The sequence below is a fragment of the Amphiprion ocellaris genome, chromosome 20 (genome assembly GCF_022539595.1).
Source record: "Amphiprion ocellaris isolate individual 3 ecotype Okinawa chromosome 20, ASM2253959v1, whole genome shotgun sequence".
Lineage (NCBI taxonomy): Eukaryota > Metazoa > Chordata > Actinopteri > Pomacentridae > Amphiprion > Amphiprion ocellaris.
In genome coordinates this window covers 2,406,544-2,430,803 of record NC_072785.1, presented here as the reverse complement: position 1 = coordinate 2,430,803, position 24,260 = coordinate 2,406,544, and the positions used below count along the sequence as shown (strand labels likewise).

At 40.8% G+C, this 24,260-nt stretch overlaps 1 protein-coding gene across 3 annotated transcripts in view; it reads right to left on the bottom strand.

Annotated features, from left to right (window-relative positions):
• Nucleotides 1–12,106, bottom strand: part of alk (ALK receptor tyrosine kinase) — a 498,812-nt gene extending 486,706 nt beyond the window's left edge. For 2 of the 3 annotated variants that reach the window (XM_055005937.1, XM_055005939.1), the window contains exon 1: nt 10,557–12,105. In XM_055005937.1, coding sequence (XP_054861912.1) covers nt 10,557–11,325 — 769 coding nt within the window. In that variant the 5' untranslated portion in view covers nt 11,326–12,105. Of the gene's footprint in view, nt 1–10,556 lie in introns of all 3 variants that reach the window. The other variant, XM_055005938.1, reaches the window with a different exon arrangement.
• Between the last annotated feature and the right edge of the window lie 12,154 nt (nt 12,107–24,260).

Sequence of the window (24,260 nt, the reverse complement as noted above, 5' to 3'; positions counted from 1 at the left end):
TAAGTCTAAAGACAGTGGTCCCCAATGCACCCTGGTCTGCTGAAAGTCCTGTTGCTGAGTTATACATCTACCCTCCCCACTTATGTCCTCATGTGGACTTTGTGGCTCTTTCAAACTGAAAACTTTCCTTTCAAGAAGAAAATGTTTCTTTCAAAGCACAAATGTTGTTGGTTGTTTTGGTTTTTTTTGGATTCAGTAGCTAAAGCTGTGAATTCTTTTCCCCATAGGCGCTTGGTATTAGATCATCTCTTTGCTTCATTAAATACTATTATCATTTAAAACGTGTTTACTTAGCTTGCCTTTGTTTTATGTTAATTTTTGTTTGAAAATCTGACAGTTTAGTGCGAGCCACACACAAACATAGAATAAATACCTTTTCACAGCACTGTACAACCTGACAACCCCTCACACTCCCATCCACATCAGAGCTGGTTCACCTGCATGTTGACATGTTGTGTGAAGTGTCAGTGCTAATCACTGAAGCACCACACTGGCTTCCAAACAAATATAAAGTGCAGGAGGTAGCAAATTATCAGTTAATTTCCCTGATTATTTTTGGATTAAATTCAAATTTGAAAGTTAATAACTGAAAATAACCATGAATGATAAATAAACTGATTAATAGTTTTAGTTGTAATTATGACTGAGTGTGTCCAAGTGGGACCTTCAAATTCATCTCCATGTTTTTCAGTGGAATAAACACACATAATTATTACTACATCAGCAAATCAGTCACGTTTTGCTGTACAGTTAACGGCAACACAACAAAACAATTTAAATAGTAATAATAAATGAAAAAGTGATGATGAATAATGATAATATTAATTGTGTGTGAGTGCGTCTGTGTACTCTTGTTTATGAGTCTCTGTAATTATGCAGGATGAACATTAAAGGACTGAAAAAAGCGAATCAACTTGTCTTAGGCGTACCTCTCTCTCTCTCATCCTCAGTAGAACTTCTCTTGAGGCTACTATGCCAGCTACTTTGTCAGGAGACAAGGGAAAAGCATTTGGGATGTGGAAAATTAAAAGTTTATTCATTTTTCAAGGAGAAACCTCATCCAAAAGGGCCACGAGCAACACTCGGTAAACAGAGTACCAAGCGTGTAATCTAACTTTCTAAATTTAATGTTGACTTTCTTTATGATTCAGAAGAAACTGGTGTATTTGCCTAACAGCTAAAACACAGTAGGATTCAGTGTTAAGCCTCTCAAAGGAAATGGCAGACTGGGGGATGCTCAGTGGGAAAGCATGAGAGTGTGTGTTTGCATTCGGGGCAGAGCTGAGGGGCAAACATGGCGAGGAAAGCCCTAACGTACACAGATGCTCCTCTCAGGCATGACGGCAGCAGTCTTTCACTCCAGGGTTGCAGCCAGACGCTGTTAAGTGTGTTTATGAAGACACTCTTTGCTAATGGTGCACTGAGAAACATCTCAGCGAGTTCAGGGGAAGGTATGTGCAGGTTAATGAAGCAGGAGTCTCTACTTCCTCCAGCTTCCAACGCTGAGATCATTTAATGATTCTTCTGCAACCTGGTTATGGCACCGCTTGGTGAACATAACGGAGGTTAATAAAGTAGAGGTCAGCTCTTTATCACACCTGTCGAGCATTGTTTTCCCCTCTCTTAAACTGTAACTCATAGAAGCATTCCTCATTAATGATGTCCCCCGTAGGGCCCATAAGGTGGGTAAGTATAGACGCACAGTGTAGAGTTTAATGCCTTGATTCCCGCAGGCGCACTTGCCTGATTGTCAAATTATTCCGGGTGCCATTGTGGGTATTTATTTCATGCTAATAGCTGGCATCTTACTGGAGGCAGGAAAAACAAGTGTAGCACGTACATTACAGAGAAAAATGCCAAACATTTGCAAGTCAGGGGTATGAGAAAAAAAGGCAGAAAGAGCGGGACAATACATGTTGGAGCCTTGAGTCGAGTCATTTTGTGGGGAGGAGGGAGGGAGTATGTGACGATAAAGCAAGAGAGACTGTAAGAATGGAAGGAACAACAGTGTGTGTGTGTGCGTGTGTGTGTGTGTGTGTGTGTGCGCGCGCGCGTGTGTGTGGTATTTAGAGCTTGTGTCTGTCTGCATCAACAGCAAGTAAACAGAGTTGTGCCTTGTAGAAACACATAATGTAATAATCGCCTATAACAGCGACTCTGCAAACATTCAGTGGAGTAATCCAGTCGGACGCCTCGGTTTTGCAGTGTGAGGCTTAGAGAGTGAGTCCACCTGTGGTGTGTGAACTACTGTTATTTGTAACAGTCCACTTTCATTCTTTCTGAGCACTGAATAGGAGCAGCATGGACACCAAACTTTCTACAAAGTATTCATACTAACAGGGTATGCTTAGTCATCAAGGGCCATGTGACGACGCCAGAGCCGTCACCGTGACAACTGAGCTGTGAGATTTAGGTCAAGGCTCAGTAAAAAAGGGTAAAAGTAAATAAATAAATAAATAAATAAATACACTACCGTTCAAAAGTTTGGGATCACTCAAACAATTTCATGTTTTCCGTGAAAACTCACACTTTCATTCATGTACTAACATAACTGCACAAGGGTTTTGTAATCAGCAATTTTCTTAAAAATCAGCCATTTTCAGCTACAATAGTCATTTACCACATTAACAATGCCTAGATTGTATTTTTGATTCATTTAATGTCATCTTCACTGAAAAAAATGCTTTTCTTTCAAAAATAAGAACATTTCTAAATGACCCCAAACCAAGAGAACAAAACAAGCTGGGTTAGTTTTTTTTTTTTGGTTTGTTTTTTTTTGCTTTATTTTGTTTTGTTATTATTGTTTTTCAGGGAAGATTTTATTGTGAGCCAGAAACAACTTAAAGAAACAACAACAAAAAAAAAACTACAAAAACCCACTTGTTTAAAGACACTTGTTTTCAGTGCCTGCAGATTGTATTTTTTTTTAAAATGCGGCTATCATGCTCAGTGTTGTTGTTTGTCTCAAAAAGCAGCAGTGTAAGGAGTGTTCTGCTGTCAGAGTGACTAAAGCTGTCACCTCACACATCAAGATACAGTTCAGGTGAATCAGTGCTAGCATAATTAGATGTGGGAGTCAGTGTGAATGCTTGTCTGTATGTATTAGTTAACCTGTGAAAGAATAGTGACCCGTCCTGGGAGTTCACTACCTTTTGCCCCCGTGTCAGGACTCACATAATTAGATATCTTCATTTATTGATAACAGCGTCTTGTCTTTGACCTGTGGCCCAGGATGGAGGTGGTGCATGAAAAACATCACCCTTACTCAAAAACACAAAATCTGACTAGACTCTAGTTGTTACACTATCGTTCAAAAATTTGGGGTCACTTAGAAACGTCCTTATTTTTGAAAGAAAACCAGTTTTTTTGAAGACAACATTAAATGAATGATAAATCCAGTGTAGACATTGTTAATGTGGTAAATGACTATTCTAGCTGGAAACAGCTGATTTTTAATGGAATATCTCCATAGAGGTACAGAGGAACATTTCCAGCAACCATCACTCCTGTGTTCTAATGCTACATTGTGTTAGCTAATGGTGTTGAAAGGCTCATTGATGATTAGAAAACCCTTGTGCAGTTATGTTAGCACATGGATAAAAGTGTGAGTTTTCATGGAAAACATGGAATTGTCTGAGTGACCCCAAACCTTTGAATGGTAGTGTATTTATTTATTTATTTATTTATTTATTTATTTATTTACTTATTTTTACCCTTTTTTACTGAGCCTTGACCCAAATCTCACAGCTCAGTTGTCACGGTGACGGCTCTGGCGTCGTCACATGACCCTTGATGACTAAGCATACCCTGTTAGTATGAATACTTTGAAAACATGAAATTGTCTGAGTGATCCCAAACTTTTTAACTGTAGCGTAAGCAAAGTAAACTTTCAAGAAGTATTTCAATTTTAAACACAGCAAAACATGTTCTTGATCATAAATCACTGCGTATGCTGTACTGTTCCATCATCTTACCATATTTCAGTTACTGTGTAGAGATCTGGGGTAATAATTACTTAATCTACTCATTAACTCTTTTTCAAAAAAGGGCAATATGGGTCATTCACAGTATTGGCTCTCTGGATCACACTCACTCACTCTTCATACAGTCAAAATTATTCAAATTTACAGATATAGTGAAATCATGCACAAAGCTAAAAAATAACGTTTTGCCACAAAATATACAGAAACTGTTTTGGGTTCCAGATGGGGGATATCAGTTAAGAGGAAAATACAAATTCAAAATGAACAAAATCTGTCCAAACAAAAAAAGATTCTGCATTTCTTTCTTTGGGGTAAGACTCTGGTTTGGGTGAGGAGATCAAGCAATGTCCAAACAACAAAATCTAAAGATCATGTTTTCACAGTAAGGGTGTGACTGTCACTGGGTGTGCACAGGTTACTGTTTTTAATTATTTGTTTCTTTAATGACTTGTTTTCTATATTTATTTATGCATACTGGTATAACTGGTATACAAGAAGACAATCTGGAGGTAGAAGAGGAGGGAGAGGACCTGTATAATGAAAAGAACACAGAACAGAGTGAAGTACAACTTCAGGAAGGACCAAGAAAGGAGAGACATCACAGAAATAGCATGAACAATAATGAGGAAGAGAACTGCGAGGAGGAAGAAGAGGAGGTAGCTGAGGATACAGCTGGTTGAGACAAGGGAACCAATCAGAGGGCAGAAACGTAGGACAGGAGTGAACACTGACCTGCTGCTGGCCGCCTGTAGAACCAGTCAGGTCTTTCTTTCTCTTGATTCCCAAAGGAATAAAACCAGCCATCCATTCAGAATCCCAGTTAGGAAAATCGGGATATCATGCTTGAAAGATGGGATGCTATTCCAAACACTGTGGGGTTGGAACGGATCAGCTGTGGAAAAGGAAACCACTTGTGGGGCACAAAGGGCATCTTTTCCTTCTGTTGGGTTTTGCTATTGTTAGGTCCTTTTGTTTTTGTCCTTTTATATAAATGTAGATGGACATGCTGGTGTATATTTATTATAAATTATGTAAACTATTATTATTATTATTGTTTATAAATGGTAGTATTTTTAAGAAGCAGGAAGAATAGATTTACAATAATTTGTGTAAGAAGAAGTGGGATTAGATAAGTTTCCACTTCTTCCCACTCCTTTTTGAACAAGTTATTCATTGTCTTTTGTGGCTGTTGTCTTTTTTTAGTCATTGAAATGTTCAAAATACACTTTCAGAAATAATAATAATAATTAAAAGAAATATCAAAATGAAATACAAGATCTCTGCTTCTTTTTCTCGTAAACTGAGAGGTGGGGATAGATGAACATATTCTAAATAATGAGGGAGACATATCCTGTGTGCCTTCACTGAAATCTATACCTGAATATCGCTGCCTACATTAGAAATACTTCCATCCACATTACTGATTGCTGCTTGGCATTTTATGAGGCCCCAGCGATGTTCATAAGCAGGAACTGGAAACTGTGAAATTGTCAATCCGACCATCTTGTAATTTCTCGCATTAAATTAATTTGTATGTGTCAGGATACCAACATCCTGTAACCCCTCTACTACGATCTTGCAGACTTGATTATTAGCAATTTTTTTCAACAATTCTTGTGGAGGCACTTAAATCTCATTTAAGACCTTCATCGTTTACATTCATATCGTTCTCATATGTTTTAAATGACGTGTTTCTAATAATTAACCCTCAAAAACCCAACGACGAGTTGCAGCTATTATCCCATCATAGGAGAACCGTAAGAACAAACAATTATAACAACTATGTTCATCATCGATACTTCTGACAATCGCTGATGTATAAAATGTCAGAAAACAGTGTGCGTTTGTAATAACTGAAAATTATGAGATAAGCAAATAATCACATTTGAGAAGTGTCAGCCAGTCTTTGGCATTTTGCTTTAAAAAGAATTCCTCCACTGATCTGTTTTTGTCATTTATTTTTCTGTCAGTCCCTGAATTAACCTAATCACATCACTGCTGGAGGATTGGGAGGTTTGTGAGAGTCTGCTGAAATAATAATAAAACTCTATATCAGGTGTCCATGGGGACTGAAGCTAAATGTATTTACCCCAAGAGGTTAATCTGCCAATGAAATCTGCACAGCTAGTCAGTAGCATTCAGAAATCTGGATAAGATGTATACATGCAACAGCATCCAGGTTTCTTTCGCAGTAATCCTGCTGACTCACATCTGAAAACCTAAAGAAAATGGGCTTATCTGGGCATCTGAAATCAGCATTTGTTGCTGTGCACAAACACGAAAACTCGACGGTTCAGAAAGCCCATCATAACTGGGATACTTAAGTCCACATCAACACACTTGCTGACAGATCTCCTCTGATAAGCACAGAGCCTGCCATGCACAGGCATTGTGCTTAGATTCATTGTGTGTTTCCTTAATTCATGCGGCAGGAGACAAAACGAATCAGAGTGCAGAAGAACTATGCTTTCTTCACTGAATTATTTGTTTGGTTTCTGTACTATTGATGCTGTGCTCTCAGTGCAGTCTGCTTTCATAACAGATATGAAATGAATGGACTCTCCTATAGCTCCTCTTTGAAGCTTCCTTTAGGAACTGTCTCCTTGCTTCTCCTCCCTAAATGATTAATTGCAAGATCAATTTCTGGTTCATACAGGGATGAAGGATGGAGGGTAAATAAAAAAACAAAAAGAGGAATGATCATGCATGTAATAAACAATCAACTGCAGTCGACTCATTTCCAATTAGAGCTGCACTCCTTCATCTGTAAGAGTTCACTAATGTCTAAAATAAGGCTGGGACTTTAACACGTTGACTTCAGTTAATTAATTACAGAAAAAACAACGCGTTAAAAAAATAATGCATTTAATTTCAACTTTCTCAGTTCCCTTATTTTTGGCACACCGGTAGCACTGATGCACACTCCAGCCCAGTAGGTGGCGCTAATGCACCCAAAGTCTGTAGAAGATGAGGTTGCGTTGAGCTTGTTGGGCAGAAAGTTTTCTTTTAAAAAACTTCCTGATGGCAGCTTGGACAAAAGTCTAGTTGTGTGCAAATTGTGCAACAAAGAGTTTACTTATCACTGCAGGCCTTAAAGCCGACAGTATCACCTCAATGTAAAACATGTTGCTGTTAGCACCAGAGCTAACGTTAGCTATGACACTCCTGGCATCGGCAAACGATGTAGCCATCCCATAATAGACCACTTTTCGATCAATCAATCATTCAATCAAACTTTATTTATATAGCACTTCTCATACAACTAAAATGCAACACAAAGTGCTTTATAACTGTTAAAAAACATTACAAGAAAAAACTGAAAACAGAGAAAACCCGTCCCTCCAACCCTCCATAAATACATATATATATATATATAGACACACACAACTACACATACACACATGCACACACACACACACGCACACACACACACACATACACACACACTCTCACTACTGGCAGTAGGGAGACATGGCATGGCACTGAGGATGGTGGAAAACGCCTGCATTGGGGCTGTCCACACTAGGCCATGACCACTGGGGGCGCCGGCACCTGGACACCCCCAACCCTGACAGACAGGAGGACCCCCACCCCGAGGTGGGGGACCCACTAACCAACTGGGCCGAAGGGATCCACGGACAGCACCCCTAGCAGCAGACTGTATACAGACCCACCTGAGGAAACACTGCCATTAAGAAACTAAAACTTTAAAATATAAGATTAAAGGCCTGATATAAGTAAAATAAAGTGACACAAGACACTGAAAGTGTTTGAGTTAACAAAAACTCACTATAATTGCACTTTGAGTTTGCAGTAATCTGTGAATGTAGTAGACAGATGAAAAATGAAGACAAATACAAATGAAACAAACATTTTTGTTGTTGAAGTTCACATATATGTCTATTCATCAATTCAGTCATCAACGAAAATATGTTTGAGTTGAAAAACTTTGCTTATTGTGTCAAATATTGCTATTTGACGAGAATGCAATTAATTAATTCTAAAGCCTCTCAGTAATTAGAGAAATTTTCTAAATCACATCCCACCACTAATATATGCACGCTACCAGTTAAAAGTTTGAACACACCTTTTCATTTAATGGTTTTTCATTATTTTCATGACTATTTACATTGTAGATTCTCACTGAAGGCATCAAAACTATGAATGAACACATATGGAATTATGTAGCAAACAAAAAAGTGTGAAATAAAGTCAAAACATGCTTTATATTTTAGATTCCTCAAAATAGCCACCTTTTAATTTGATGACAGCTTTGCAAACCCTTTGCCTTCTGTCAATGAGCTTCATGAGGTAGAACCTGAAATGGTTTCACTTCACAGGTGTGTCTTGTCAAGGTTCATTTGTAGAATTTCTTCCCTTCTGAATGGGGTTGGAACCATTAGTTGTGTTGTGCAGTCCCACCACTAGTATAAAGTAAAAATCATGTCTGGTTGTCTTTGTGTATTTGTTACCTTTCAAACACTTTGGACTTTATTTTTCACGTCGTTATCCAAAGAGCTTTTTGTGAAATGCTCTCATTGTTCTTCCATTTCAGTGACTTCTAGTTCACTTCAACAAAACTGCTGGAACTCACAGTTTGCAGAGCACCATGGATGCTATTAAGTCCTCAAAAATTAGACGACAAAACACGTTGTTTGTAACTGCCCTTCAGAATGATGATATATAGAAGCTGGGGCTGATTTGACACCCGATCAGCTGGATTACACCATCTGTCAATGTCACTGCTGGAGAAATGGAACAGCTCTGATGTTGAAGTTTGGTTACATCAGAGCGGTTTTATTTATGGTTACGTGGAGTAAGAGCATGTCGGTGGTTCGTAAAGGAGAAAGTAATGCTCTCAAAAAAATCCAGCTGAGGCCCCTAATGAAAAATAAAACATGACATCATCCCCTGCTGGCATCCCACCTGCTAACCCTCCAGGCTGTTGGGGTGCAGAGCCTGCTGGGAGCTGACATATCCATGTAGAATAAAAGATTCACTGGAAACTCAGCAGTGGCACACCGATGTGGGTATTTTTATCTTTTTGGTTTGGCATTTGGTGTGAACAAAATGGTTTGGGAAAAGCATTATTTGGGTTTAAAGTTAAGGAAGTGGTGTTGTCATGGTAACAAGAATAGCCACCTGATTAAGATGACCCATCGAGCCACCCCGACCTCCTCCCTCTGCAGACGTCACACTGTTCCTGTTCCTGCTGTTTTTACAGTCATGCACTTACACTATGTAGCTCACACTGCTCAGTACAACCATTGTGAGCTGCAGGAAGTTGCAGGGTTCAGTGATTTTCTCAAGAATGCCTTAATCAGGGCAATGAGATAGAGGTGCTCTAAAAACCGGGGGGAAAAAACACATGATGTCTTTATGTGTTTAGTGCAAAAACCCGTATCATCCCATGCTGGCTTCCCACCTGCTTACACCACCAGCTGTGTTATCGGAGTCCCTGCTGGGAGCTTCTTCACCAGACGTGTGTGCATTTCTGCACTAACATACACAGCGGAAACACAATCATGCATTTAGCCTCTACCTGCAAGTACAACACATGCGACAACACAAAACTCACTGAATCACATTGCATTCTGGGTTTCTGTGTGTGTACTTCCACGTTTGCATGCGTTTCTCCGTGCACACTGTCCTGCAGGGGGGTGGTTTCTTTCTCACTCCATCAGCCTCTGCTTTAGCTGTTGTCTGATAGATTCCGTTGCATTTTTCTGGGCCAGCCTCCCTCATCAAAGTGATTAAGCAATTACACTGATTGTGCCGATGCTCAGAAGAACGAGAGAAGGACCCTCGAGTATTGAGTGCTAAAGCTTTCTTGGAGATAGCGGCTTCATTTGTGCCTAATCAAAATAAAGCCTGTTTTCTTAAATCCCCAACCTTCCCTGAGCACTGGGAGGCTCGGGGATTTGGGAAGGTATGGAAGAGGAAGGAAGAAGTGCTGCTGGGACATTTTCCAACTTAAGTATCATTGTGTAGCCTTTAGTTCTTATGCACATGCATGATATTATCAGCAAATGGGGTCTCTCTCTTTCCCTCTAAATTAAATAATAATTTACATCTCAGAAGTGATGATGGTGCAACCCTCTAAAGATGCTGCATATACCCAGCATGGAGCCCAACTGGAAATAATCAAAGAGTTTGGGAATTAAATCAACACCCAGTTCCTCTCTCAGAGCTGCTGTGGGCATCAATAATGAATCAGGAGTCTGGAGAGTCCTCTGGATCAGAGCAGCAGACCTAAATACATGAATTCCCTCAGTGTTATTCTCCTCTGACACTCACACACATAACCCAGTCATCGTTTTCCCATCAGACCCCAACAAACAGCTGATATTCCTCGATGTGCTGACATTTCTTTACACGTCTTCGTCGTTTCACAACCAAAAGCAGCCCTAAAGCGCGTTTGGGCACGCTGGATTTGACATCAAAAATTAATCACAGCAGAACTTAAAGCGTAAGGCGAGTTGCGTGTGGCGGTGTGAGGGAACAACATGGCAAGGAAGAGGGAAAAAAGTGAGACAGAAACGGAGAGGGAGGGGGAGAATGAGAGGAACTCACCCCGGGAGGATATCTGGAGGTAGAGGCGGGGGTCTGCAGCTCGTATGGCCGCTGTGTATCGATCCTCTATCCCGGGCACCTGCGCCTTTTTCTCGGGCATGAGCCGGACCCTGAGCCGGCCCCCCTCCGCGCCGAGCCACCACTCCACAATGGTTGTGAGGTCCATTTCCAGCATGAACGGAGCCTCTTCGTACACAGGCGGGGCCTCCTCGTACACAGACAGCCCCCCGCATCCCGTAGTGACTATATCCTCTCCTATTTCCACCACAACTTGGTTGGATTTCCTGCTCGCCTTCGTTAAGCCCAATTTCAGAACTTTGGACAGCGGCCGCTTGTAGAAGAAGGGGAGCTGTCCATCAGCGGACGCGTTCCTCAGTGCTGATTCCGTGGCAGACTTGGGGTCCACAAAAGTAGATATGGTTTTCTGCAAAGGTATGCAGTGCATTTTCAAGTTTGCGCGCACCGTGTAACATCCGCTAAAAGTCTGGCAATCGCCGTTCAGGGGTCTCTTTATGAACTCTGCCAGATAATAGCGCAACAGAGAAGGAACTGCGAAATCCACGGCCAGGGTCTTCCTCTTGGTTCTGGAGATGAGGGTCTGGTTCGAGTCTTTTTTGCCCCCTGTTTCCCCGCTGCCGTTGCTGTTGCTGATGTTGCTGGAGCCGGCGGTGGGGAGATCCATCCCCGCTGTGGTCCTTGGCGAGGCGCACTGCAGCCCGGCGAAAAATGCCGCAGAACAAACAAGCAAAAACAGTATCCTGGCGTCCATGGTTTTAAGAATCGGAGGGTTTCGTTTAGGAGAAGCACCCCTTAATCCCAGCGTTCAGCGCTCTGCCTCCCCGCTCTGCTCTCATACGCAGCGCAAAAATCACCAAGTGCGAATCGATGAGCCTGGTGTCCTGCGCCTCTCCGGTGCGCACCCGTGGCAAGACGAAGGGAACTGGAGGTTTTACATTCGTTTGCCACTGACTGTTGCGGTCCTCTCTTCTTCAAACGGAAAAAGTGCCATTTCTCCCATGTGTTCCCCGCACACGCACCTTTAGGACAATGGCTTTTATCGTCGGTACGAACCCAGTGAGTCGCTCTCCGGGACGCTGATTGATATGCCGGTCGGGTCCGCTCCGGTGGCTTTCAAAGACTCCCTGTCTCTTGGCACAGTTGTGACGGCGGTACAAGTGGTCTCTCTGTCAGCGGCGGGATGCAGCGTCGCTCTCTCCCCTCACAACTAAATCCTGAATTTACAATGAGTTTGGAGAAGCCGAGCGTCCATTAAAGTTGAAAATAAAACCAAATCTTGCAGTCTCGACTAATTCCAAACCCCCTTCTTCGGCTCAGGTTAATTTGCGCTGAGGATCTTCGGTGCTCGTTTGGTCAGAACTGGCAGCTCGGACCGCCTCTGTCATGCCTGTACATGCGGTAAAGTCATCCACACATCCTTTTGACGTCAATATAAGCCGTTTTCTGCGAACACGACTCCCTTGTGAAAAAGCCCTCAGCAGTCAGCGGCGTTATGGACGCGTCTGATGCGCCCTCAGCGCAGCGGTGCCTGTGTCTTTATTGAAATTAGAAATGCTAGGAGGTGCGCGCATATACGCACGCACGCACGCACACACACACACACACACACACACACACACACACACACACACACCAAGCACAGCTCTGCACAGATGATCCACATTGATTCAAGATCATGTCATATGTGCAGGAGAACATTCAGATGCACCAACAATATAAGGAATTTTAAAGACTGGCACACACTGAAACATTAAACGAAGACATTATGGTTTATGTCACAAACGAGGCAGCAATATTAGTTGAAATATGAAGGAGCTGTAGAGACAGTGCGTTAGGAATGACTTTTCTGTTGTTTTTCTTGCGTTATGCTCTGATGCACAGTGCGTCCTCGCGTTCCTGTAACTGGACTCATAAAGAGTCTTGTGCTTCCCGTTTTGTTTTTTGTTTTGTCAATGAACCACCAAGGCTCTTACGTGTGCGGAAATTGGACTGGATTAGTTGCACTCTTCCGCCTGTGTGCAAATTAAACAGTTTCAGATGGGAACAGTTTGGGTGCATTTTGGGGCCAATATGTTATGAGAAGATCAGGCAGCTCGTCCTGATGTCTCAGCCGTTCATTCAGCCACGCAGACAACCTCTCTAATTGGAGAATGAAAGGGTCAGTGTTCGGGGCTGTTCTGTCCTCCCTCTCCCCTCCCCTCCCCTCCCCTCCCCTCCTTCACCTTAACACCCCCCACCCCCCAGTCCTCTCTGACTTCCTGATAAGACACCCACTAGATGGCGTCAGCACATACTCCTGATAATTCGCACTCTTCAGTTTCACTGGCAAATCCATTAATGCTCTAATTGCTCTGGAATTTTTACACCGCCTCATTAGAGTCTTATCTACGGAAGAGGATTAGGGCCATATGTGAACATTTCATGTGAGTGGAGGAATGGCAGTCTCCTAAATCAGCAGACTGAAGTCAGATTTCTGAGAATGGAGTGGAAGAGATTTCTGGACTCAGTGCTCAGAGATGTTGGGGCAGCAAAGTTGGGAATAAAGCTGTGGCATTTTCTGTTTGCAGGGGGATGTGGAAGTTTGGGCAGCTCTGTGTTTAACTTTCACTCAAATCTAAAGTAAGTGGGCTGTTTCCTGAGACAATGTGTGCTGAATATCACACCATAGATTTGATCATTTAAAAACACCATTCTATATTAGGCTTTATCTGAGTCACCATATCACATAAGAGGGATTTTATTATTGATATGCTTTCAGCAAAGACTTTACTGATGCACAGCAGCTACAGTTTCTTTGTCAATGTGTTTTTTTCTGTTTCTTTGTTTATATAGTCTTAATTATATTTCTACAGTTTTATTTAGCAGATGCATTTATCCAAAGCGACGTACATCTGAGAGTAGATATAACAAAAGCAAGGATCTAGTCAGGAGAAAACAACCCGTTCAACAAGTTCAAGTGGGATAATAGGACCATGATGTCTACAGGGAGTGTGGAGGTAATAGGAATATTTATTTATTTTTAATTTTTAATTACATTTTTTTTATTTTTGCAGTCTGTCAAGTGCAAAGGTGTTCAGTGAAGAGCTGTGTTTTTAGTTTTTCCTTAAAGACTAAGAGAGACTGCAGATGAAACAGAGCTTGGTAACTTGTTCCACTGGGGAACCACAGAGTAGAAGAGTCTAGCTGTAACCAGCCCTGCTGTGGTGGTTGAATCAGGAACCTGTTGTTGGCCGAGCATAATGAGAGGGAGGGAGTGTAGACCTGAATGACAGAGTTCAGGTAGGAAGGAGCTGTTTTCATCCTAGTTTTGAATGCAAGTGTTTGAGTTTTGAATTTTAAGCAGACAGCTACTGGAAGCCAGTGAAGTGATTTAAATAGCAGTGTGACGTATGCTGTTTTAGGCTGGTTGAAAACCAGACATGCTGCTGTAGTCTGGATCATCTGCAGAGATTTGACCGTGCATGAAGGGAGGCCTGCCAGTAAGGAGTTGCAGTAGTCAATGCTTGGTATGTGTGAAAGCAGCCTATGTTTTGCCCCTGTTAAAGAGTGGGGACTCTTCAGATTTAAATAATTATCCAAACTCTCTATTCTTGCAGAAATTTTAGAATGCCAAGTAAAGTCACAACTGAAACAATTCTTGGCTGTGAACAATATTTGAACAGACTTTCAGTCTGGCTTCAGATCAGGTCATAGTACCACAACGACAGCTATGTCTGTACTGAACGATATTCTCAATGCCGTGGACAGAAAGCAACACTGTGCTGCTCTGTTTGTCAATCTGTCCAAGGCATTTGATTTCATCAACCATGACCTACTGCTAGATGGACTTACAGGCTTTGGGGTGGGTGAGGAGGTGGTGCAGTGTTTGCTAACTACCTGGCAGATCCCAGTGTGTTTTTACAGGCGGTCACAAGTCAGACTTTCTGGAAATTAGTAAAGGTGTGCCGCAAGGTTCAATTTTAGCCCCCATCCTATTTTCTATTTTTATAAATGACCTTGGAAAGGACATTCTTAAAACTAAACTGCACCTCTACACAGATGATACTGTGATCTATTCAGTTGCTTCTTCTCCAAATCAAGCCATTGATGATCTCCAGACTGCTTTTAAATAGCTTCAGGCCTCATTGTCTGGTATAAAACTGGTCCTTAATTCTAATAAAAGTAAATATCTTATTTTCTCCAAATCTTATTGCAACTTAAAAAGTAACAGCAGTATTTGTACTTTAGGTGGAACTCCCATTGAAAGGGTTTCCTCTTACAAATACCTGGGTATATGGGTGAATGAAAAATTGTCTTTTAGACAACACATTAAGAACTTGATCATGCTGTTTTTTTTTTTGTTTGTTTTTTTTTAATCATAATAATGTCTGCTTAATTCTAACAGTCAGAAAACCAATGGTCCAGTCAATGTTTTTAAGTACTTTAGATTATGGGGATATTATTTACATGCATGCTGCCTCTACCTTATTGCAGCAGCTGGACTCTGTATATCACACTTCCTTACGCTTTATCACCATTAAGCAAAAGGAGACAGTAGCACTGGTACATCTATATTTACAAAGCATTACTGGACTAACTTCCATCGTATTTAGGTACATTTCTTTCACCCATCAAGAACTTCTATGATTCTCGCTCTGCTGCATGGCTGTGCTTACAGGCACCCAGGATTCACTGTGAGCTTAGCAGAGCAGCTTTCTCCCACAATGCACCTTGGTCATGGAACAAACTCCAAAGCATTTTGAAGCTCAGTGATTTTGTCTCCCTGAATCAATTCAAAAACTCGATAAAGGAAAATGTAATCCATCTGTGTAACTGCTTTTCCTGATCTGTTTCTTTTTCCTTCTTTAGTTTTTGTTTGACTGTTTCAATATTTCTTATTTATTTAAGTATATCTGAATTGTCTTAATTGTTTTATTATGCTGTGAACATTTTACATCCTCTGAAATGGTGTGCTGTCTTGACCAGGTCTCGCTCGGAAAAGAGATTTTGAATTTCAAGGGACTTCCTGGTAAAATGAAGGTTAAATAAATAAACTAAATATATATTACGAGAGCCTGAACCATGAATTGTGTTGCATATTCAGATAGGAAGGGTCTGATCTTCCTGATGTTGTATGGGGTGAATCGACACAACCGAGCAACAGGGGCCACATGAGCTTTGAAGGTTAGTTGGTCATCAATCATGACACCCAAGTTTCTGGCAGACTTTGTGGGTTTCAGTTGGGTTGATTCAAGCTGGATACTGATTTCTTGTTGTATAGAGGGACTGGCTGGGATGGCAAGGAGCTCAGTCTTGGAGAGGTTAAGTTGAAGGTGGCATTTTATCATCCATGCCGAGATATCTGCAAGGTATGATAAGATCCGGAAAGAGACCATGTGGTTGTCTGGGGGAAACAACAGGAAGAGCTGGGTATCATCAGCATAGCAGTGGGATGAGAAACCATGGGACTGGAATATTGCTGCAGGTGAGGTTGTGTATACTGAGAAGAGGAGGGGACCAAGCACTGACCCTTGAGGAAGCCCTATCTTTATTTTTAGCCTTATAGTTTGATTGTTTTCTTGTCTTGCTTCTTCCATGCCTGTTTTGTATGTGATTGCTGTAACGTGTACATTTTCACAGTGAGTAATCAATAAACCTAATCTTGTCTTTAATAAGTTGTAATCATTCTGTGACTTTGAGATGCTGACTCAGATGTTTTAAATCATTTCCACACTGTTGGTAGTTTGCATTAGAATTATCCCCTGTACATATCAGCATCAGCGCTGTCTAAAGGGATGTTTTTGTGCTGACAGATTTTTTAACAATTCAAATTAAATAAAAATGATACATTGTTTATGCATGTCTTAATATGATTTGATCAGTGATCAAATGGAGATTTGGATTAAGTCAGTGATCAGATCTGTGTCTGTTCAGCTCAGTAAGCACCAAATTCACTCATTATCAGCCCATTAAATGCTCATTATCAGTGGAGAATATCCCCATACTATGGGTCAGTAGGGACCTTCTAGTAGGCTCAGTAGGCATGTTATTATTCATTCTGATCCCCAATGAAGTAAAACCCTGATAATGTAGGTGGCCTCTTATAGTTTTTTGAGTGAATTAAGTCAATGTGGTGGAGTCACCACCCTGGGAAAGTAAAAAGCAGAGCTTTGTAACTTGTGGTGAAAGTAGCAACAGGGTGTGTTTTAACTCAAACCATGACCTTTTTCTAAACTTTAACAAGGTGTTTTGGTGCCTAAATGTAACCAAACACAGAATGAAAACATAAGTAAACACTGAGTGAAAAATAGCACCTGGAAGCAAAAGTCTACATTTACTTCACATCTTATGGTCCAAGACAAGACTCAAGTCAAGTCTCTCGTCTTAAAGTTAATTAACTTACACTCCACCAGCTCCTTTATAACAGCAAAATCACAGCTCCACTGCCATTAAGTGAAGTGAAGATGAAACTCCATTAAATGTGTTGATAGGAGCCTACTGAGCCTACTAGAAGATAGAGGAGGTCTCCATTGGTGTGATAGCCGCTCTTTAATGGACTCTGAAGCAGATGTCAGGTTGGTTCAGACATTCTGGGTAAACTGTAGCAGTTTACAAAACTATTTAAAAAGGTGGATGAATCTTCTGTGACGTCACCCATCCTAAGCAGCTTTGAGTATGGTCCTGCCTTTTTGTCATCATCATGTAGTCAGTGCCCGACTCTGCCTAACTCCTGGCCAATCTAAAACTGAGCCAAGCAGTGGAGCGTGAGTGGAGGTGAAGTGAGTCATGGACTGTCCTGTGATAGTAACTGGCTGTCACTCAGAGCAGTGGTGCCCTTAATTATGTGAAACTTTAAGCTACAATATATTTTTTGTACTTTTATTTTTAACAAATCCAGCCCCCATTCAGTTACCCTGACTGGAGAAATTAACCATAGAGACCAAAACTATTTTTATACCAGGCTGTAAATGTGTTTGTTCCTGCTGAAAAGTTAGACATTTTAACATTCTTTTATGGAAGCAGGATCAAGTCATCACTCTAGAAATTCTAGTTTTTGGTACTTCCTGTTGGCTTCATTTTTAAGCCTCAGATAACGCACATCAATAAAACAGATGACAAACCTTTTTTTGTGCTTTTATTTTGTATTGTTTTTGGAGAAGAGTTACAAATACTTTGACTGATGCCATCTTCAGTTTAAATCCTGGCTAATTGTCACAGTAGTATGCCAGGTGCACATAATTAAAACAAATCAAGCACTGTCACAGAAATGGAAAAAACAAATGAGAAGGAAACCATGCAGCAAAGGAAGTCCGTTTATGTGCATAAAAGTATCCTGGTTATGACTGGGTGTATTGGAGTGCCCTGGTTACCTTATGGACATGTAAACATCATATCCTAGTCCCAGAAATGTTGGCAATGACTTATGTTAGTTACCTGGAGAATTTAAATTGAAACACGAGGCCGTACTATGAAGCAAGTTCACCATGCTGAAGATTTGTTTTTGATATCTGGCTTTACTAAACCTAACCACCACAGTCAGGCCCAGCAGTATGAAGCTGGCTTCAGATGACTGAACTTGGACAGTTCTAATGCTGATATTTCTCCCAAGAACAACAAAATATAATCCTAAACCAATATTTGATGTTTAAAAATATAATCCAGGCTGAAAGCAACACAGCTGCTGCAGCCAAAGCAGGAAAGAAAGCTGGCAAAAAAAATATGACTGTGTGGATGCATAAGTTAATAGGCTTATTATATCACTTCCCCATCATTAAGGAATGGCTAAATGGGACTGTAATTACAACAATGCAGTCCATTAAATGTATTGCTTGGATGCAGCCTATTGTTGCAGCATGTCAGACAAGTTTAGCCTTATTCTTTCAGCTGTCCACAAGACATGCGGATCATTCCAGAATTGGAGGACATTTTATGTCCCATCCATCAAATTTCAAATAATCCATGTGCAAAATACTAAAATGTGCAGTTGTGTAAATTTACTTGTCCTGAGACCACATCTAAAATAAATAAATAAATAAATAAAAAAATAACAGGAGAAAAGAATGTTTGAAAATATTTTTTCTAAAATGCCAAATAAGTCTGAAATTCCCCCTGAAATGCCATCTTTCTCTTGTCCCACCCCTCTGATGACCAAAATGAATCTCAAACGAAACAGTTAAAATGAAATTTAAACCTTTTTTTGGTATTATTTTTTTTTATTGATGTCTCTTGTAATTGTTACTTTAAAAAAAAAAATCAACATAATATTTTAAGCAATGACTATTATACATGAAATGTGTGTCCCACAACAACCCTGTTATCATAACCTTTTTAGCTGGTAGAAGAAGAAGAAAACAGTGAATCACATGATACACTGGAATTAACATCATCAAACAGTTTTGCAAAAGAATGGGAATCTCTTCTATTTTTCATATTTTCATAACATTGAAAGTCTCACTCTCAGGAAAAGATAAATTCTTTTTTACTTTTTTCTTGACTGTTTTCCATCAGTCAGTTTGTCCTCTTGGTCAGCAGTAACAGCAGCTAAATATCTAGCTTCTACGGCTGAGAAAAAGATCACATTAGCATGGATTAGCAACTCTGTTACTGTGATTAGAGTAGGGTTAGCAAACAACACAGAAAACATGGAATAAAATGCTACCATTGATGTGTAAGCTGAGCCAATCAAGCCTTTGATAGTTTATTACCTATTATTGATCAATATGGAGCAGAAAAATGTAAAAGAGAAGGTTTATCTTTCAAATATTTTGAAGCCCAAATGTCCTCCAATTCTGGAATGACCCATAAATTAACAAAGTAGACTGGAGCTCTCTTACTGAGAATATCTCTCATATCTTTGCTCGTCAGTTAAAGAAAATGTTAAAACAATTTTTAAGAACTCTTGCCCACTCAGAGACCTTCCACTGTTCACACATGAAGCTCCACAAGATCTTCCAGGAATGGTGAAGCTATTTTCCAGGGGCATTGATTGAGTAGGTGGTGCCTTTCCACCTTCTGTTATCTCCAACATGCCTGCTCTGAAGGCAGGCTGGGTGTTCAGAATAAGTTACCATAGCGATGTACTCTGGTAAAAAGTGGACCACTTTCATAACCCTGAACACCCAGAGTTGAACCTGAAGGTGCCGTGCCAACCCCAAATCCTGGCCTTGGGATACTGTAGCATGTAAACACCGTGTCCAGGTTTCTGAGCATTCTTTGTTGGTCAGAACATGGTGAGAAATCAAGACACGGCTGTGAACAGAATATGAGAAATGTGGATGCTGTTAGAATCAGGTTAATCAGGATATGAAAAACAAGATTTGCCACGCATCCATTAAGATAATCAAAACCGGGACAAGACTCAAAGCTGGGATTCTACTGTGCATGCAAAAAGAGACTGAATTTGGGATTTAAGGAAAAACAAAGAATAAAAAACACGGTGGCTACACATGCTGACCACCCACCTCCTCCTCTATTTATGTAAGTGTTAACCCACTAACTACACTTCCTGTGCATCAAAGGATTTCTTTCATAAAGGAAAAGCCAGACTTGAAGCGCACACATCCATGAACTGATTATAGTGAGAACCACTACAGTGTCATAGAAAACAACAGACAACAGAAACATTTGTATGAAAATATAGATGATTACACACCTGTGTACAGTGACTCCCATCAACAGGAGAGCTGCTCAGCTGGGAGCTCTGCACTGCAGTTGTGCTTTTACTCACACAGCCTTTATTATTGCCACCCATTAGATATACAGTATTAGCGCGTGATGTAATCCCATATTCGTTGTCATGGCTATTTCAGCTGCTGCTTACCCCAGCAGCTGCAGCAGCAGCAGTGTGCTGAGTGCACAGCTTTAGGCCGTGTTTAAGCCACAAGAAATATCGGAATGATTGTAATTTATTAATAATCAGAATATTTCAACTCTACTCACAATTTTTTCTTCCCTGCTCCAGAAACAACCTGTTCTGTTTCTTGGGGGTTAATTGATAGGCTCTATGCACTGGTAGCAAGTGGATTGTTAATATACTTATTATTGATTGATCGCTGCCTTGTCCCTGCATAATTACTTCCCAATAATGGAAGTGTCCTTTGCAGAGGCCATTCTTCTTCTCTGTTCTTCTTTTTCTTGCTTCCTTAATTTGCACTGTATTGCCATGATTGGACAAGACCTTGGTGGTTGGTTTGTCTACTCTTCCTTTGTGTGCAACACTCTTGAAAAAAAAAAGAGTATTTCAAGGTTTGTGAGCCAAACCTGAAGTTAGGGCTGTATTATCAATTCTTTTTCTTCTTTTTTCCAATTTTATATTCCACTGCCTCACACATCTGTCATTCCAACCTATAAGTATGAGATAAAATAGATGAGTACGATCTTCAGTCACTTTGCATCCTCTGCTATAACCTGGTGGAGCAGAAGAAAAGTCAGAGGCACATCGGTGCAAAACTTTTTTTTTATTTATTCATCGTGCATTCTCGCCGATATCTGAGCACATTATTCAAGACAAGTTGTTTTATTCATAGTCAGACAAGGTGAGGAATCATAAATGGTGTGGGATGGACCGAATAAGGACGATACGGAGCAGGAAAGAAGCAGAGAAACTGTGACACAGACACTCTAAACGCCATTCAACACCTCATCTGCATTACTGTACTGACAAGTGCTGAGCCGCAGGTACAACGTTACACTGGCTGCTCCATCTCTATGCATGATGTTGTACATCAATACTGCAGATTCTGCTAGGTAATTGCCTCAGTCGAGGTGAGCCTGTGCGACCAGCTACAGTGTGGCTAAATGGGAGCTTGATCATTTGGACACAGAGACAAATGAAGTGTGGAAATAGTATAATCATTCACTGAAACAAGACAATATCTAGAGTTATTAATAATTGATTAAAAACCTTGGTAATGTTAGCAAAATGGATTTTTAAGTAACAAAATCAAGCATTTTAGCTTGAGTTCCATTTCAGCAACACTAAATTGATTTTGACAAACTGATATTTATGTAAATAAATGTGATTTAGATGGATTCATTGGGAACACGGCAGGCTGAAGAGAAGGAGGGAGCTGAGGCTTGTAGGGAATGAGACCAGCTGATCTTTGTTACCAGCTCTTGCTGTATTGTTGGTAGTAAGCATGCACTTTGAAAGCCATTTACCAGACCGCCAAGGCGAGCTTAATTACTTTCTGATTGATCACTCATTCCTACTTTTCAGTCCTTATGGAGCAAAATGAACCAAAGGCTGGATATTCATTACCCACAATGCCACATGCCTCGAGTACGCTCACCAGCTATGGTGTCCATTTGAGATGGAGCATGTTTGGTACCCAGCTCACAGGTCAGTCCATGGAAAAAGGTCGTGGGGGAGTGGCAGCGTGATAAATTACAGACAGATAAGTTCTTACAAAGAACCCTTCCCCCCCTTGAGCACCGCATTTCACGGCGTGCAGTAAACCTCATAAATCAGCAGCTAAGTTCCCACAACCAGCGACCCCCTCAGCCAGCATCGCCGTACTTCATCGCCCGAATCATCTACTTTCTGCGTGTCTCATCAGCGTTCCAAAAGTTGGTCGTAACAGAAGCAGAAATGGATGTTTGAAAAGTTCTAACGCGTTCCTCAGGAGTTGTCAATCCACCTCTCTTGCTCCTTCCTCACAGCTTCACAGCCATTTTTATCTTTTGTCTGTTTTTGCTCTCGTGTATGCACAACACGCGTCTGCAATGATTGAGGAAGGATGCACCGAGTCTCACGCAGCCAAGCCGTGCATTTTACAACGCAGAGGCGACAGTCCCGCTTCCTTTAGCATTCCCACCTCATGACATTTTCCCTTTCAGTTCCATAAATCAAACACACAGACCTGCCGAGTTAAAGAAAAGAAAGAAGGCTTTCGAAGAAAATCGAAAAAAAGGACAATTGTGCGCAGAGAATGTTGAAGATTTGCAGAGTTTCCTGTTGACAGCTGTAATAAGAGTTTGGAAATGGCCATCTCTTGCAGTCCATGCTCACAGGTGCAGGGGGTAAGTATTTGATAAGTGGCAAATCCCTGGCTAGTGAACTTGAAAAATGTCAGCCTTTTAGCTCCGGTCCACTGAGCCCTCTGCATGACCAACACTCACATTAATCACTGCACTGCAGGGGTTGAGCCTGACTTTAGCCTGATAGTTAGCATGTCACTAGTAATGCTGAATCAGACTCACAGAAGTGCTTCCTAAAAGCAGAACAGAGAAAAGAAAGCACACTTACAACATTTTGGGACAACAGTGTTAATTAGCACAATGAGACTAATGACTAAACTCTGCCTCACCTTTTCATGAACAGTTTAACCTGCCAGATGTCAGACTTTAACTTCTATGATTTCCTAAATATCCGAAAATTTAATTCTCACGGCTTCGAAAAGAGGCCACAGTCAGCTAGAGTAATGGCACACATTAGTCTTCATGGAGATTGACTCCATATGCTACCTTTTTCCTCATCAAGGTGCAAAAAACCCATGAATTCAGATTCATGCAAGGTAGGTAATAAATAAGAAGGTTGCCTGGAGTACATGTGAAGCAGTGTGGGCGAAGTTGTGTTTTCATCTCATTCTCTTTTGACCTGAGCTCTGCTGCAGACTTTTCTGAACCAACTCAACTGTTTGAAAATTCTCTTTAATTTGGAACAGCGTGCTCATGTTTGCCAAACTCCATCTTCCAAGCCACGCATGAGACAGACTGCTATTCTGTCTGCCTCTAACCGTATGGTAATGTATACATGCAGGCCTTATTTCTCATTACGGCTTATGAGATTTAATGACATTGTTTCAAACTTGAAGTGCATAAATGGAAATAGATACTCAAAGAAGCACTGAGAACTGCTTTTACATGTCAAAGGCAGCGTGTTACTCATGTAAGTTGTATTCTGTATGTGTAAACAGGTATACAGAAGGTCCTCTGCAGAGTTGAGGGATGCATTCAGACTGCAGGCAAGAGTGGCCTAAATATGAGCTGTTGGATCAGTTTGTTTCACACCACAAGTCACATGGAATCTGATCTCTGCCATTCAGATTTGAACCAATTTCAAATGTGTTCCTGAACCTGCTGCAGGTCTGATTTTTTATTTTTTCATTTATTTATTTTTTTTTTTGTAATGTGACGTCAGGACAGTTATCAGAATTCATGCAGCTTTTGCACCACTAGTGTCTCATGTAGAGACGTTTAACTGGTATTTTGGTTGAAATGTGCTTTAGTGGAGCCATTCACATCACGATCGAACCATTTCTGGCTCTGACCCCACATCAACACACACCTCCACACGGAAGTGGCAGCTATTGCTCAAACAAACATTAAAAACTTGGCTTTTTTCTCCTCATTCTCATCCTTATTATCTGCAAATTATCACAAATTTGAAACGTCAGTGGAGTCTGTGATTACTTTGCTGTGACAAAGTGTGACGTCTTTCAGGTTAGTTCAGGACTGTGTTCACACTATAATCTGATTGTGGCTACATTTGACGAAGACAAAAATTGAACAGCCAATCTAATAGGTCACATCTGAGCAATAAATATGAATTGATCAGTACGGCTTGCAGCCTGAGGATAGCCTTAGAAACTTACTGAAGTGAAGAACTCCAAATTTATATACAGGGTGGGCCAAAAGTAGGCTTATAGTTGTTTTACAATTTGTCTCACATTTTAGATGTAATTTTCCAAACCATAATTCCAACCA